The sequence below is a fragment of the Poecilia latipinna genome, unplaced genomic scaffold (genome assembly GCF_001443285.1).
Source record: "Poecilia latipinna isolate Pla-1442-1.1 unplaced genomic scaffold, P_latipinna-1.0 Scaffold135, whole genome shotgun sequence".
Lineage (NCBI taxonomy): Eukaryota > Metazoa > Chordata > Actinopteri > Cyprinodontiformes > Poeciliidae > Poecilia > Poecilia latipinna.
The window spans coordinates 667,482-683,419 of NW_015112751.1; the positions used below are offsets into that span (position 1 = coordinate 667,482).

The 15,938-nt window shown below is 38.7% G+C and overlaps 1 protein-coding gene and 1 long non-coding RNA gene across 2 annotated transcripts in view; one reads left to right on the top strand and one right to left on the bottom strand.

The window, feature by feature from the left end:
- Positions 1-15,938, top strand: part of LOC106945239 (uncharacterized) — a 175,271-nt gene that overhangs the window by 118,480 nt on the left and 40,853 nt on the right. The gene's annotated exons all lie outside the window — the stretch shown is intronic.
- Positions 11,113-15,938, bottom strand: part of irx2a (iroquois homeobox 2a) — a 9,844-nt gene continuing 5,018 nt past the window's right edge. Inside the window, exons 2-3 of the mRNA XM_015028795.1 lie at positions 15,091-15,496; positions 11,113-14,427 (exon numbers count right to left, since the gene is read on the bottom strand). Of these exons, the coding sequence (XP_014884281.1) occupies positions 13,556-14,427; positions 15,091-15,496 (1,278 nt within the window). The 3' untranslated portion in view covers positions 11,113-13,555. The remainder of the gene's footprint in view (positions 14,428-15,090; positions 15,497-15,938) is intronic.

Here is a 15,938-nt window from a genome sequence, read left to right on the forward strand (position 1 = left end):
AATCGAACCCAGAACCTTCTTGCTGCATGGCAACAGCTCTACCAACTGCACCACTGTGCAGCCCTATGCTTATCTTTCCTATTAACATAAAATTTACAGTTTGTGAAAAATTCAGAATTACTTCAAAGATTTTATATCTTCCGGTTCAAAATCAAAAAGGCTCAACGTTGGTGCTTTGGCTGGACGAAGCTTGCACATTCAAACCTAGGATATGTGATTTACCCAGAATGCATCGCAGTATAAACAACATGGCGACATCTGCGTGATGACATTTGATTTAAATTTATGAGAAACAAACAGCCTCCAGTACTTTTACTGTGTTGTTTTTACATCTAAAATAAATATTGCTCTAATAAATGCTACTGCTAGAACTACTCTTGAATCTCTTTAAGCATTTAAATGTTACACTTTGGTTAACATTTGCGGACTTTCTCCTGACAGACCATTTGCTAGAAGGAAATAGAAATGATTTACTCTCTGAAGCACACATTGCAATTATGAGTTTGACTTGTTTTTATTGGCACACACTCCTTTTAATGTTGTAATATGAACCTGGCACCCAAATAAGCAAATGAATGTCAAGTGAATGCAGTTCGCTTGGGATTGTGCAACATGCTTTTAATTAAAACCTTCCCACACATCTTTCCTCTAAAGCTGAGGAATAAAAACACAAGTGTGAACTGCATTGCTTGTGTAACTGCAAAAATACATATAAATCTATGCAGAACACACACAAAAAATATATTAAACATTGACACACTTAACAAAAAAATAATAGATGATCTGTTGGTTTTATTAGTATCTCATTATCTAAACTTTAGAATGATGCAGTATAATAATCAGAAAATGGGCCAGTTAACGTCAGTTCAAGCAACCATCATGCCCGATGTTTTAACACTACTGCATACGTTTAAGGAACAATATTAATGGAGTTTCCTGCAATGTTTTAGTCACAGCTGTATCAATTCTTTTGCAGTGGTGTGCATATACAGTCTGAATGTATTGTGAATACTCCAGCAGTATGGATTGCATTACACATGTAGCGGATCCTAGAATACATTTAATCAATAAAACTTTAAAAACTGAACTCCTTCACCCTTGTTTATAGCACCTAAACTTGAAGAAATACTTGAGCTTTATTAATGTTCAGTCTTCTTTGTTGTCTCTTTGTTGATGTGATTTGGTGGATAACGTATACTTCCAATAGGCCAAATATTCTCTCTGCATAGTATCTCATGAGAGAGAGAGAGAGAGAGAGAGAGAGAGAGAGAGAGAGAGAGAGAGAGAGAGAGAAAGAACTCAATCTGTGGGACGGTGTGAAATCTATGACATGTCACAGCAGCTCAGTCAGCTGTGCCACTCATTCACAGAGTATATTGTTGACTCAAAACAAAGGTTTTTAATCCTCTGTAAAGTTGAGGAGAGCACTGAGATCAGATTCTAGATAAGGTACTCTAAAATGAAAAGTGAATTCTCCCAGGACTGTCACATTGTTGCATATAAGATGTTCACAGGTGGAGGAAAATGCCTCCAACAAAGAGAACTTGTGATCTTGTGCAGTCTACCCAAGTACACAATCCTAACTGGAGAGCACAACTAAACATACATTTCACCATCAAATACTTCTGTTTTTTTGTTTTTTTTTTAGTTCTGGTGTTAGAAGCTGATGAATCAAAAGTGAGCATGAAACTTTGATTTTCTTTTTGGGGCAACGGTGGCAACGACTGTAGGAGTTTGTTCGATAACTGGTGGGTTGCCACTTCACCCACCTTGTCTGCTGGTGGTGGTCAGAGGGTGCATGGCTGCCTTGCTTCTGTCAGACTGCCCTAGGGCAGCTGTGGCTACAGTTCAGTAGCTTGCCATCATCAGTGTGTGAATGTCTAAATGTAGTTTGAAGCACTCTGGGGTCCTTTGGACTTGATAAAGAGCTATTCGAGTTTTGACCATTTTCCATTTACCCTGTCCCCATGAAATTTACATTTGGTTTTAATCTAAATTTTAGACAATAAAACACGTTTCACAAAGCCTGTGCTTAGGTCACCCAGAAACAAAGTACCTTTTTTTTTTTTTACACTAACATGTGCACATATACTCACTCAAAACAGATGCCATGCTAAAAAAAAAAAAAGGAAAAAAAAAAAAACATTTTAACATAATTTTAATATTTGTCTGCAGATCTTATTACTTTAAGTCAAGTGGATTTGGACAGCATCAAGTACTCTGATGCTGCTATGGCACCTCCTCGCTCCGATACAAGCATTTTATTCGTCAGCGTAATTGTATTAGAATGCATCTCCAATCCTCTGTAACAGAAAGAGGTAAGCCGCTTCGCTTGCTTGTGGAGGGATCAACAGTCTGTCCTTTCAAAGACTTGCAAAGCTGGCTGTGTGTGTGTGTGTGTGTGTGTGTGTGTATGTGTGTACATCCAGCAAGCGCAAGCACTTTCTATGCGTTTGCGGAATGTGCACCCTTCTGCAGACATTTCTGTACCTTGTACACACACCTACACACACACACACACACACAACCACGTAGTAAAACCTCAACCACCTCCATGTAGCGTGATTAGGTATAGCTGTCGCTGAATTGTGCTGAGCACAGCCAGGGCATTGCTGAGGATTGGGTTGCCCTGTTTCCACACAGAGAGAAAAAGAACACACTCACACACACTCAGAGCCCGTCTGTCTCCACCTTGTCTTTAGGCCGTCGCCAGGAAGCAGCTGGTCTGAATATCTGAGTGCCTTTAATGAATTGAAATCTTTAGGGTGCGAGAATTTGGTGATTAAATGCAATAAGGCTAATATTCCTGGGTGAATTGAGAGTCAAAGGAGGATTGTCCTCTGAGAGAGGAAAGAGATGGAGGAAAGCAGGGAAAGAGCAATGTTCTTGGCAGCATGCAAACCCCCTGCTCACCTCATGGGGAATAACGCTATTTAGAGCACAGGAGGAGAAGAGCTGGAGCGTTTTTGAAAAGGGAAAGGAAGGGAGGACAGACGAGCCTGTGGGTGGTAGAAGTTGGGGGGCATCAGTGCTTATGGCTTAAAGATTATGTTTCATTTAGATTGTGATGGAGACACACTGAAAAACTCTGCATGACCTTTAAGAAGTATTCTTTAAACAGCGGTGGCACATGCTTCATGGCTCACAATAGTGAGCTTTCTGAGGATTTTGTCGTGGAAAATGACATTTCAGAAAATACAAACTTTATTACTTAAAGAAGGAAACTGTATTAACTCGTTTATTCTTTTATATCCGATGAGCGAATTCAGAATAATGTCAAAATGAAGTTTGATTTTTCAGGATTTAGTTGACCGTCTGCCAGTAGAGGTTTAGAGTAAGCAGGTCTTCCTGTATGACAATTCTGGCGAAGTGATGGCAAAGGCAATAGATAATGGTGACTGACTTTAAAAAAAAAAAAAAATCGAGATAAAAGAGCAAATATCACTGATGTAAAAACTTTTCAGATACAGCAATAGATGGAGCGGGAACAATTAAAAACAGATGCGTCTGCATGGATTAAAAAATAAATAACTCAGAATTGCTAAAGATTACACGAGGCATCCTACACGGTTCTGTGGTATGTCCTAAAATTTTTACATTAATCAGTGTGGAGGTCCTCAGTAAATGTTGCCTTCACTGAGAAATATGTTTTTGCTGTGTAAGAGTGTCACTAGCTAATTGTTTAACATAAAAAAGATACACTTATTCTAGACATTTTAAACCAAACGCTTCATGCAACAAATAAATTGCACATATAAAAAAAGGTGTCATTAATTATACATGAATGAGTGACAAAGTACCTAAAACTTTGTGTATTTCTGATTCTACATTTTACAGTTTTGGTAAAAGTTTGGAAGCTAAGAATTTGATTGTTGTAAGTAAAGAGTCTGACATAAACAAATTGAGGCTACATTATATTGGAATAATATTTTTAACACTTAGTAATAGGCAAAAGGGGCTTTTCAAACTAAATATGATGTTAAATGTAATGTGATGCACTAAACTTCAATTCTGGGTCTGATCATTAATTGAACTGGTTTTATAACATCCACAAAAAAGAAAATCTATATATCCCTGCTAAATTCTGAAATAAATTGCATAAAAGCATTCTCGTCTGTTTCTTGCTTCCTATGCCATACCATATACTTAAATCAAACAAAGTCATTGATCTTTATGCTGATCCCCAAACTCATATCACAATGTTTTAAAGCTTCTTTGACGTGTTGCATTCTCATTGCTTATGATTTTAGAGAGCCGCCAAGTGTTCCAGTAGTATTTTCAAAAGACACATTTAAGCAGTTAATGTGCGTTGCCTAAAACTGTGCCTCAAGGCACAACTTCTAGGTTATGTTAAGTTAGCTTGTAGTGTCACAGGTTTTCTGAAATAAATGTACATTTTGTGCTTTCAGTGTGTGTGAAAGTAGCTCAGGTTAAAACGCTACAGTCAAGTCAGAAGCCATGACACTAAAGTGTTTGCTTAAAGCAGGGGTTCGTTTAATTAGCCGACACGTCTGACAGATTCTGTTTAACATGAATCACTTCCCCTGTGTCTCCCGGAACGCTTGATAGGAGAAAAAAGAAAAAAAAAAAAAAAGGTTTAGTGCAGACATGTTGAGCTCATTTAGAAAACACTTCAGACAGACAGGAGAAGAGAAACACTTTTTTTTTTATGTTTTCCTTATCCATTTGCTTTGCTTGCTGGTCTTAAAGCTTGCAATAGGGAATTCAAGATTTAGATACACATTGCTTTTTAAGTATATTCAATCCACTGACTTTTTTTTTCACATTACCACCATAAAGAATTTTTTTTTTCTTTTTTTTGGGGGGGGGTGGGGGGGGGTGTTATATGATAGAGCAAGAAAAAGTAGAAAAATGTACTGAGTTTCACATTTTAATACAAATAAAAAATATTTGTTAAAAGTATGCTTTTTTTCCTGTTAAAGCTAAGATTACAGCTGCTGCTCTACCTTATGCATACATGTAGAGACTAGAATTGTTTGGAAATTCTTTACAAAATAACTTAATTTTAAGTCAGGTTGATAGGATGACCCTCAGCTTTCAAATCTAGCAACAGATGTCAATTGGCTCGAGGTTTGGTTTTTGACTGAGCCATTTTGACTATGTTTTCATCTTAAGCATTCTATTACATCTCTAGCTATATATATTTAGGGTCATTGCCTGTAAGAGGGAAAACATCCACTCAGTCTGGTGGCCTGCATTCACCATTTCTTCCATATGTTTGCTGTGTCTGCATATGGCTTGAGGGAAACATAAAACAGAATTTCTTGTGATTTTCATTCAACAATGGTTTTTCCCTTTGCCACTGCTATATCAGAGCCACATTTGTAGAGAGCACGACCGATGGTTGACCTTTCAGAACATTTTCTGACCTGAGACGTGGATCCCTGGAGCTCCTCCAGAGTTACCATGAGCCTCCTGGCTGCTTCTCATATGAACGCTCTCGTTACCAAGCTCTTCTATTTAAAGCGTGAAGCCACATCATCACAGGTTTCCACTATGCCACTTCCAGATAAAACAATGCTTTATGTGAAATCTTCAAAAGCTCCACACATTGGTCACATTGGATCTTTTTTGAAAGAGGTAACTTCACGTGGGCAGAAACTTGTTGACACCAACATACACACGTAGACACAAACATGCTATGTTTTTTTTCTTCCACATAGCTTAAAAGAAAAATAAAACAAAAGGGCCGTAAACAATGTGTAAAAATCAGCAAGATATGTATTTTTCATGATGGTGATATTTTACACAAAAATAGGTGAAAGAAATTGACTGGTTGAACTGGTTATGTTAGACCGTTATAAGGGTAGGTGCAATTTTTTATTTTTTATTTTTTTGTTTGTTTTGTTTTCTGGCAGATGCTAGTGCTTTTATGATAATCTATTGAAATAAAAAAAAGTGATTTTCAGCACTTTTGACACTCAAAAGTGCTGACATCAAAAGCTGAACACCAAAGTAAAGCGTTTTGGTCATGACTATTACACAGTCATTTCTTGAAACTTTTAACACACCTCAATCGGTGCTTAAAAAAAACACCTTAAAAAAAAACTACTTTACTGTAAAAGTCCCCATACAATGACTGAGTTTGATTTGTGGTCTCAAAAGCACAAAGTGCTTTCAAAAAGATTGACATAAACACAATTCTGAATGTATTGTGTTTCTTCTTATACATCCAGCTTTCCGACAAGTTCCACAACAGCGTTTTTTATTATCTAACTTACAGCCTAAAGGTGAAACACTCTCCTCTGGATTGTTTACTTTCCACCGGCATTAAACATAACTGTCAATTAGGAGCAGAAGTTAGAGCTTCTAATGACCTTGTTTAAGCTGTTGCATTGGCAATTATTTGTGTGTGTGTGTGTGCGTGTGTGTGTGTTTGTGTATTAAATCCCAGCTCAGCTTATTGGCCTTGATCATTCAGAGTATTAAACATTTCGGCTGACACCTTTATGAGAGGACAGGACCCCGTACTCACTTTTAAAGTCCCCCCCTGTCCACTTTGATGTGTTTTATTAAACACAACTGTGCCTGATTTGTACATCAAGCTCTTTGGTCTCCCAATCTTCTCCCCGATATTAGTGCTACTTACGGTTAAGTCTGAGCATCAGCAGTATTTATGGTGAGGTCTTAATAGGCAGGTTGAGCATGAAAGCTGTAAGAACATCAGAAGGATAGATGAGAAGAAAAAAGGTTCAATAAAGGGAACAGGACTATTCTGTGTATGTTCTGACTTTAACAAGACTGAGAAAATGTGGGGGGATTACATAAAGTAAGGTAAAGAGGTTAAAACAAGGTGCAAACTGTGATGCATTTTCTCTGGGTAATCAGCACACCTAATATTTTCTTGTCATCCCTCCAAATTTGTGACAGCGGCCATACTGTGCGTCAGAAAGAGCCCTCTTTCTCTTTGAATCAAGTTTCACTTCTAAAGGTGTGCATCAGAGATTACTGTCTGAAGGATTTTGCAAGAGATAGAACTGATGGACAGATAAAAGATAGAAAGAGCTCATGAATTATCTGCACATATTGAGCTGCCTGTTTGATCAGTGATAAGGGGGGGATGATTCCACTTGCTCTCTTGTCTATGCTCAGCTGAAGCCTATGAGCTCGACGATACCATCAATTTAGTTTTCAATGACAGCCGGTCCTTAGTGCGGTGACTCACTGGTGAGCCATGTGACAGGATTCTGATGGTAATTGGTATCCCGTGGATTGAATTTAGCAATACCAAAATGACTGTAAATTTGATCGTCACACCCTTTCATTTTGTTTTTCTTCTAATGTCTCGACGTTAAAATAATTAAGTTTAATTTTGCTTCCGTGGGATTTTGTCTGATTAATAAACACATTGCAGTAATTGTGACATGAATGGAAGTGGTGAGTGTTTGTTTGATCAGAAGAATGACAGGCATTTGTTTGCAGCACTCTCTAACTCAGTAGTCTGCTGAGCTGTGTCTCTGCCATCAAGTACAGAACGTTTAAATCGGTCCTTGTATAATAGCTCAAAGCCAATCAGACTGGATGAACAAGCCTTTGACTTGGCCATTCCAATACCTGAATCTGTTCTGGGAGGTTTTGTTTCTGATAGATGGAAGGTAAAGCTACACCACAGTCTCCAGTTCCCAGCTGCTACCACTATGCTTCACCTTGGTAAGGGTGTTTTGAGGTTTATGGACAGTGTCAATTATTTTCTAAACATAACATTTTTTCACGAGGGGCTAATAGTTTATATTTTGATCTCATATGACCAGAGCACCCTCTCTAAACCAAGTGTTTTATGCTTGCCATAGATTGCTTGTTCCACATTCTTTTAATTTCTCATGGCTTCTTATAAGCAAACATCTTCTTGATGCTCTCTCATAAAAGCTACATTGGTGGAGTGAACAAAATATATTTTTTCCTGTTGGCTAATTTCACCACCTGAACTGTGGATCTCTGTACTTTACCTAAAGTTACCAGAGGTTTCTTGGCTGTTTTCTGAAAAATGTTTTCCTTGTCTGTCAACCTTTTTATCATTATTTTGCTTGCTTCATTATGGACAATTGCAAATGCCTTTGAATAACATTTGCATTGTTTTAGTGCTATGTCAGCCTTGGTAATTGTTCAACACCTGTCCAGACTAAATGGGCCTGCATGCAACACTTTTTAGGATTGTTATTTATAAAGCAAAATCTGTCCAGGTATCATTTGGGAGGTGTTGTATAACTTTAGCCACAGTCCTCCCTAGCAGTGTCTGCAAAATGGCAAATAGCCTGTTTCTTCTTTGAGAATCAATATCCACACTTTGTCAAGGGCACCGCAGTTTCTTCTGCAACTGCTTTTTTTTTTTTTTTTTTTTTTTTTTTGGATGTGAGCCAAAGAGCAAGTTCATCAAACAGTAGCTGGAACTACTCTCCACAATTTTGACTAATTGTGGAATAAATTCACAATCGTTTCATTAGAGGCTTCACAGCTTGAGGTTTATTATGTGCAATTGGCGCCTTGTTCCTATTTTCACCTGCCATTGCTCTCAATCAAACAAAGAGGCAGGTAGGAAGTTTCTTTTCATGTGTTCAAAGGTGACCGGTTGCAGAGCAATCGCTCTTTCTTTTTCTTTCCTGTCTCTCAGAAACAATAACTCTTTTTATTGAGAACAAATGTTGACATTTTGAAGGGAGCAGCAGCAGGTGAGGGGCAGGGGGTGCGAGACTGCCTCTGGTGCTATTTGACAACGCTGTTGGGTCCCCTGTGGGAGCCCACCTGAGAATAAAGCATGCATTTCAATAAACCATCTCCTAATGAAAGCGTTTTGGACTGAGGAATGAGAAGCTGGCCAGAGGCTATAACATCCACAACTCCCATATACAGTAGGTCCCACACCGAGTGCTAAATGATAATAAGGTGGGGGAAACACATCAAATCAAGTGAGTGATGATCTAAAGGGTGACGTTGAATTTAAACAAGAGTCATTCACGGTTTTAGATGGTTTGCTTTAATTAGAGAGTACCTTTTTTTTTAAAAAAATAAGATGTCTGACAATGTCATACAGTTCAAAACAAAAGTATGCAATGGCTTTATGTTAGGAAGAACTGGATCCATGTTTGAGTTTTCAACATTCTTGGTGGCAGATGAAGATTATGTCTTTTAGGGCGGGAGCACTGTGGCATCAGTCACCCCTAGATTGTCTTAAGTACAGAGTTACTCAAAAGTATTTTTTACGTACTTTATAGTAAATACACTAACGTTTATGGTTGGGTTAATGATTGGGTTATTTTAGCATGGCACTGATCAGCCTGTTGTAACATTAAGGTGTTTAGGAAGTCAAGATCCTTCTGCTCACCTGCATTTTTGTGTGTAGTAAACTTTATTTTCCACGTCCCAATGTCTGATAGATGGTGTATGATGTTTAGGTCTCACAAGTTGGCTGGCCAATCAACCACAATGACACCATGGTCATTTAATGAGGTATTGCTACTTTTAGCAGGACAGGCAGCTCTCGCTGGGAGATAAAGTCTGCACCTAAATGAACCTTGGAACCAGAGGGAAGCACAAAGTGCTTCAGAGGTTCGTGCTGCGCTAACTTTGAACTTTGATGAAAGACTAGAACAGTATCAGCAGATAACACAAACTGTGTGTTAAAGTAATTTGGAATATGTGCTTCTCCTCACCCAGGATAGAAAATGAAAAGTACATTAAATAAAATACGAGTTTAGTCCATGCAAAATGCTTGTGACATCTCTGGGTTAGGAGTGGCTTAACATGAAGAACATGACAGATGTTCATTTTCTCGGATACATTACTCTATGAACATTCAACGTCTTTAGCATTTTGTGGCTTACTCTCAGCAACTGTCTGCTGGACAACTGTCAATTCAGCAACTTCCACCATAATTGTGAAGGCCCCTGCATTCAATTGTGTTAAAAAAAAATAAAAATTCTATATTGAAACCTGCTAAAATTTTCTGAGACTAAATTTTCATTTACATGAACTGTCGGCCAAAACAAACATGAAAATAAACTAATATAAACACTTGACATATTTCAGTTTGTGTGTAACAAATCTGTGCAAAAATGATTTTCACTCTTGGAATTGAATAAATAATCAATAAACTGTTCAATAATATTCTAATTTATTTACATAGAGCTCTGGATGCTAAATTGTTGATGACATAATCAACACACCTAAATTACCCAACTCACCCACCCGCACCCCTTTCCTGCCCTTTTCTGTTGGCAGCCCTGGCTGAGTGGGAGGGTTTCTTGACAACACTCAAACTCAGATTCAACTGGAAAATGAAGGATTAGTTTTGAGTTTGGCCAGAAGCAATGACTGAAGGGGGGAGGGGGGCGGTGGAGTATTATATGTTTTATGAAAACACAGGAACTGATAAAATATCAAAAATGTATATTTCAGCACCAATTAAGAAATAAGTTGAAGGTTTAAAAATGGGGATAGCGCGGATAACATCCTCAGAAGTTGGCTCTGAGTTCTAATTGTTTAATTAGCTGTATTCTATAATAGGAAAGCCATGATGAAAAGCAGGGGGAAGTCTCTCCGATTAGGCCCCATCACACAGCCCATTGAAGCTGGCAGATGCTTAGATAGACTTTTATGGATCGCTCGATGCTGGCGCTGTAATGAAGCAGGCAGGCCTGACCTGTCCTGAACCAGGCTGAAAAAACTCCAGGGACGGCCCCGCTGGGAGCCCGTGATGCCCCCGATGTGTCCCCTCGGCTGTATTAATCACACTGAAAAAATAAATGTGCGCTGGGGCGAGAGAGAGAGAGAGAAAGAGAAAAGAGAGAGGAATAGAGGAGGAAAAATGTAATAAGTACATCGTTTATCCCCATCAAGGTCATGAATATTTGACCGAGGGAGCAGAATGAGGCCCTAAGAGAAAATGATTGACCATTTAGAAAGAATGGATTGTGCAATCTGTGAAAACTCATAATAGTTATGAATGGCAAGAGTCATCAAGCATTTCCCATCTGTGCTGGACTGACAAAATAAAAGAGCAATGAAAGGGGAGAATTTAAAAGAGGAAAGGAAAATATGGATCACATACAAGTTATATGACAAAAAAAAAATAAAGAATCTCAAAAATGAACATCATAGTTGGGAAAAAGAGTTTAATATTTTCTTATTCTGAATAATGGATATAACACCCCACCTTTTCATTATATGTACAGTAATATAAATTAGTAAAAGTACTCTTGTTAACAAGATTGTGTTCTTTGCCCCAAAGACAACAGTCCATAATATATATATATATATATATATATATATATGCTCATTTTTATATTTACAAGACAAACAGAAGATGTCAGTTTTCCACTTTTGCAATACAACTTGCATAAATTATAGGCATCGTTCCGCTGTCACTTTAAAAAAATAAATATCAAATGTAGGCTACTCCACTCTGAAGTCCTCAAAGTTCACTTTAGATCAGATCAGTGTCCTAAGAATCCTCCCACTCCCTCCCCAAATACATTTCCTAGGCCATATGTTGTTGTTTTGTTTTGTTTTTTTCCACACACAGATAACAAAAAAAAATAATAATAATATATCGTGGCAAATAAGCAAACAAGAGGAACCTGAGAAATAACATGTAACTCACATATAATGGGAGATGATGAGTGATGATGATAAGGAAATCACACAAGGCAATGTAATGAAGACTGACGATCTGAGTCTTTGTGGGATTTAGCAGCAGCAGCTTTCATTTCCAATGAAATATGGTGGCACTAGATACGGTTTGGAGTGCGAGGTTATGAGGGTTAAAGCGTGGGACTAAAAAAGGTCAAAATCCTTTTTTTCCATGTTTTATACTCTGAGCAATTGTGACACCTACCTGCAGAGCATGGAAATATATATTTTAGAAAAAAAAAAAAAAAGAATCCCACGATGCAGAATTTGGAAAAACTGTCAAACTGTTTCAGAAAGAAAAATCAAACTAAATAAAATTGCAAATGTTAAATAAATCTGCTAACCTAAACCACGACTGCAGCAGCACATATGAAAAGTGAGCAACTGCCACAACCACTTACACTGTAAAAATGACTTTTTGAGGGAACTAAGTTTTAGTCATTAAAATTACTTCAGTTTTATTCAAACATATTACTGTGTAAATGTAATTTTTATATGGGTGTCAAGTACTCCCTGAACACCTTTTTAGACTTTAACAGTAGACGTTGGTTCAGCTATTGTCCTCCTATTGTCATTTGTCATGTTGCATTCGACAAATACTGGTTAGCATGGGTTTTATTAGAAATCAATGCGCTTTACTCAGTAAAAATGGATATCCTAAGAACTGCCACAAGGCTTGTAGATAAAAAAAATAAAATAAAAAAAAAAGTTTAAGGAGTTTAAGTTTGTATTCAGTTTTAGCCAGTTTAGCAACAGCTCGAATGGTAAAGTACGACTTACTGGCAAGCTGAGCTCCCTAAGTTTGAGGTAGTTGTTGCCAGTGAAGAAGTCATCTCAGCTGTTGTTGTCATACTATTGTGTAAGAATAGATTTTAACTAATTTCATGTCTTGCTTAATTTAATAGAACACTGGATGAACAAATCCTACTAATTACAAATTTGAGTATTTTATTGTAAATTTCTCTTTCATAAGTACTTTTTCAGCTATTAAACTTATGTAAGTTTTACAGCTATTTATTACTTGTAAACACAGAATAAAGACTATGCAAATAAAATGTATCCTGTTGCACCAATTTTACTGAGTAAACCGGCAGTTGGTTTTATCAGTGTATGTGACATTTGAAGGCTTGAAGTTGCACTAAGACTGTGCAGAGGGAGCTAATTTGTTTGCATTTGGCTGACCCTGTGTAATTATAATTATCCTAAGCTGAAAGATAAGGTTTGGAGCCCACTGTGCACACGCACACTCACTCTGTTTCCCTCTCTCTCTCTTCCACACACAAAGGAGACAATAAAAGTAAAATTCCTCCTCAAAGCTATGGCAACATTTCTCTGCTTATTGGATTCAAAAACGGTCCTTGTGTGTTACGTGTCTGCGTGTGTGCTTGGGTTTATTTGAGGCCTGTTCTTCACTGTTGTAATGGCTGAATTTTACACGTTAACTTTCACCTAAATTCTGCTGATTTCAAAAGCAAGCTTGTATTGTTCCCATGAGAAATAAAGATATGTTTAAATGAGTAAAATGCGTTGAAAATAAAATAACTGTTTTTATTTTTAATTTTGTTTTTTTACTTTAAAATAAGGTTTTGCTATTTTTGTTTGACCTTGTTTTAAGATTAAAGTCTCCATAATGAGATACAATTATAATTAAGTCGGTAAATGTCGTTTATTCTTATTCCAGAATCTTCCTCAAAACGGTCAGATTTATTTGATGAAAGGCAGAGACTGTTCCCACCAAAGCAGTGACATGAAAGTGACCAAAAGTAGAACGGTTGGTTTGCTTTGAAAACATGTAAAACGATGGCGAAATCTTCATCCGCTGCTGATGTGAAATACAATTCCAAGAAAAAAAAAATAAATAAAAAAAAATCCTAAATAAGTTTTCATTTTAGTCACAGAGTTCTCCTCATTACGTACCTTTCTTTGCTTCTATGTTTGTGGCTCTGAAATGTTGCTGCTCGACGGCAGCAATCTGGTTTGGGTTATTTTTAACGATGGGGGAGTCTGGCCTGAGCTTTGGTTCCGCGCAAGCCTCCGCCGCCCTGTGAGTGGCGCTCAGACCCTCGTTCGCGGCCGCGGCGGCTGCGGCCGCGGCGGCGGCAGCTGCCAGACTCACTCCGGAGGAGTTGGTGTACCGCAGGATCCCTTGACCCTGCAGGGGGCTAAAGTTGCCGTAGTTTGTGTAATTGCTATAAAAGGGAGACGTGTAATAAATAGGTCTTCCGAGGATGGAGGGGGCTGGGTAGAGTGAGGGGGAGCTGGCAGCCGGTGAAGTCGCGGAAGGCGTCGGGGGAGTGAGGAGTCCGCCGCTGGAGGAGGGGCAGTTCGGCTGCCCCGGTTGCCCCTGTTGCTGATGCTGCTGCTGCTTTTGGTCCGAGGTTGCAATCTCGGCCAGAGACCACAGTTTGGGCTTGGCCGAAAGATTCTGAGGCGCCCCGGACGGATTAGGCCTGTTGTCCAGACACGAAGGCAATTTACTGACGTTGCTGTTTATGAGGCTCCGGGCCAAATCCTCCCGCTGGCTGTGAAGGTGGTGGAGATGATGGAGGTGGTGGTGGTGGTGCTGATGATGGTGATGGGTGAGCACCGGAGCTTCCACGCCCGTCAGAGGCGACGACGTGACGGGTTTGGGTGAGAGTTGGTCGCGGCGGTCCACGCCATCCTCACTGCACTTGTCCGCTGTTTGGTCGGAGCTCAGCTCTGAAACGCAGCCGACTTTTTCCCCGTCAGACTCGGCAGAGCACGAGTGATCCGTCAGGGTGTCGACGTGCAAACTGATGCCTGCGCGAGAGGACAGAGTTGACAAATTTAAGGAAAAATAAACAACACAATTTTTGAAATGAAAAAAATTAAAATAAAGAAAGATAATAAAAATGATTGAACTTAGAAAGTCAGAAATATGAACTGCATCAAACTTTTTGGCTGATTTTAAAGTAAGAATTAAAACTGAAATATTTATGGTTTATATTAATTTAGCAAGTTAGTTTTTGTTTTAAAAAATATATATATTTTTAGATCGTGTTCTGTGGTTCCATTTTGATATAACAACATGAGGGAAGGGACATAAACTGTCACAGTTTATTGAGGGTCACTCATTAATGTCTGTTTTATCACTGATTTATCACCATGTTATCAAAACAAATAAATAAATAAAATGTCTCTTTCAACAGGTCATTTTCATAAAAAAAAACAGTACGCTAATCACTATGGTTACGGAACGACAGACACTTATAGCGAAAGAGCAGCATCCTGGCCTAATCATTTGTTTCCTAGCCTGACTTAATAATTTTCAACTATTCTTACCTAAAATCTCATTAAAAATCTACAGCCATAAATTAACGCGTGTGGGTAACGGGGGGACCGGGGCGCACACCCTCCCCGTGTGTACAAGCCTCAATAGTTAATTTGATCATTGGCTCTGCGTGTTGCCACATCACACCCCACCTTCGTCCTCCGCCGAAGCCTCGCTGTTATCCAGGGTTTTGTCAGAGCGCTCCGCCTCCTTCCTCTCCCCGTCTCCGTCCTCCTCGTCCTCGTCCTCGCTCTTACTGCGGGGCGCCCAGGTCATCTTGTTCTCCTTTTTGAGCCTCCGCCTGGCGTTTGCGAACCAGGTGGAGACCTGCGTCAGGGTCATCTTGGTGATGATGGCCAGCATGATCTTCTCCCCCTTAGTCGGGTACGGGTTCTTCCTGTGCTCCTGTAGCCAGGCCTTCAAGGTGGCCGTGGCGTCCCTGGTGGCGTTCTTGCGGTAAGCCGGGTCGTTGAGTTGGTAGGGGTAACCCGGACTCCCATATGGATGGTAGCTGAGCGCCCCAGCCATGCCCGTTGTGTGCGCGTCATATGGAGAGGACTTGAGGGGGAAAAAAGTTGGGAAAAAGTCACGCTTCCATAAATGATTTGCCCAACTGAGCTAAAAAGATATAGGGATAACAGTGGTTTATATATATATATATATATATATATATATATATATATATATATATATATATATATATATATATATATATATAAAACCATATATTACGTGCGTGTGTGTTTTAAAGAAAAAATAAACTTGGACTGTTAAGGTTGGATGTTGTTTTATTCTATTATTCGATCGTTTCATTCTTCTGTTATATCAGATGCCATTTTTGCATTGTAGAGCTGAATATAAACCAACTGATTATTAATGTCATATTTTTTATTTATTTATTTATTTGATGTGTTCTTTATTGGTTTTGCTCGAAGCATTTGTCGAGTTAAAGCAGAAGGGAAAAAAAAAAAAAAAAAAAAAAAAAAAAAGGGGAAAATAC